Source organism: Octopus bimaculoides, chromosome 9, assembly GCF_001194135.2.
Source record: "Octopus bimaculoides isolate UCB-OBI-ISO-001 chromosome 9, ASM119413v2, whole genome shotgun sequence".
Taxonomy (NCBI): Eukaryota; Metazoa; Mollusca; class Cephalopoda; order Octopoda; family Octopodidae; genus Octopus; species Octopus bimaculoides.
In genome coordinates, this window is record NC_068989.1 from 22,016,543 (window position 1) to 22,017,711 (window position 1,169).

Consider the following 1,169-nt stretch of genomic DNA (forward strand, 5'->3'; position numbering starts at 1 on the left):
TAAACAGCGCATGACCTTGCAGGTGGGGCCCAGTTAGAAATTTCTCCAGGTCGAATAGCCCATCCTGCTCAAAAGGTCCCTGAATAAGGGTTGCTTAAGGATGTTGAGATAAACACTCATGTTTCCAGAGGTCAATTATTCAGACCCCAAAGAATTACTCTCAATACATGGCTATGATGCTCCTCCACTACTTCTGCCTGTGATCAGAGATGCACATATCGTCAGCCACTAAGAGACATGCGCAATTGGTTAAGGTCAAGCAACTGACAAGCAAATCTGTGGTAGTGAGCAGAATATTTGTTGTAGCCCGTCTTTTATACCAAGACAAAGCAATGTACATCATAACACTTCCAATCAGTTAGGATCAGGAGCCATGAGAACCACTGCCTGTTACTGCATCAGGGCATTTATTATTATTATTATTATTATTATTATTATTATTATTATTATTATTATTATTATTATTATTATTATTATTATTCATTTTGTTCATCATGTACAAGTTCGTGTGCATTCATCATTATTTTATTTATTTGATTTAATTTTAGAAAATTTGAAGCATGTTTTTGACTATTCCGGATCTTATTGCACTTATTTTGTGTGTGGCTTTTGGCCTACACTGTACAACATAGTTGCATGCCCTACAATATCATGAGAACCAAATCATCATCGTTTATTTGTATATTTGTTATTTCATTCCATTTTGATTATAGGTAGTGAAAGTATGTCTCGAAGCAGGATCACGGATTGATACGAAACAGGTGAGAAGTTTGTTACATTTATTTATTTTTTGTTGTTGTTTTTATTGTAGTAGTAGTAGTAGTAGTAGTTGCTGCTGTTGCTGTTGTTGTCGCTGTTTTTGTTGTTGTTGTTGTTGTTGTTGTTGTTGTTGTTGTTTTTGTTGTTATTGTTGCTGCTGCTGCTGCTGCTAATAGCAGAAGTAGCGGATCTTTTTTAAAACGGGGGCCACATTTTTCATTAACGAAACACTGGTAGAATGTGTCATTTAAAACATCCTTTTCTCTTAGTCTTCTTAAAAAAAAAAGAAATCCATAAATTATTCCATGTTAAAGTTGTCGTATTTCTGTAATTTCAACCAATCACTGACGTCCATTCAGCCGATATACATTAAATGCCGACTACATAAACAAACGATTCTGAAACAATTA

General features: G+C 34.7%; 1 protein-coding gene across 1 annotated transcript in view; it reads left to right on the forward strand.

The window, feature by feature from the left end:
• Nucleotides 1–1,169, forward strand: part of LOC106868019 (transient receptor potential cation channel subfamily A member 1) — a 143,923-nt gene that overhangs the window by 82,002 nt on the left and 60,752 nt on the right. The window contains exon 8 of the mRNA XM_052970331.1: nucleotides 714–761. Coding sequence (XP_052826291.1) covers nucleotides 714–761 — 48 coding nt within the window. The remainder of the gene's footprint in view (nucleotides 1–713; nucleotides 762–1,169) is intronic.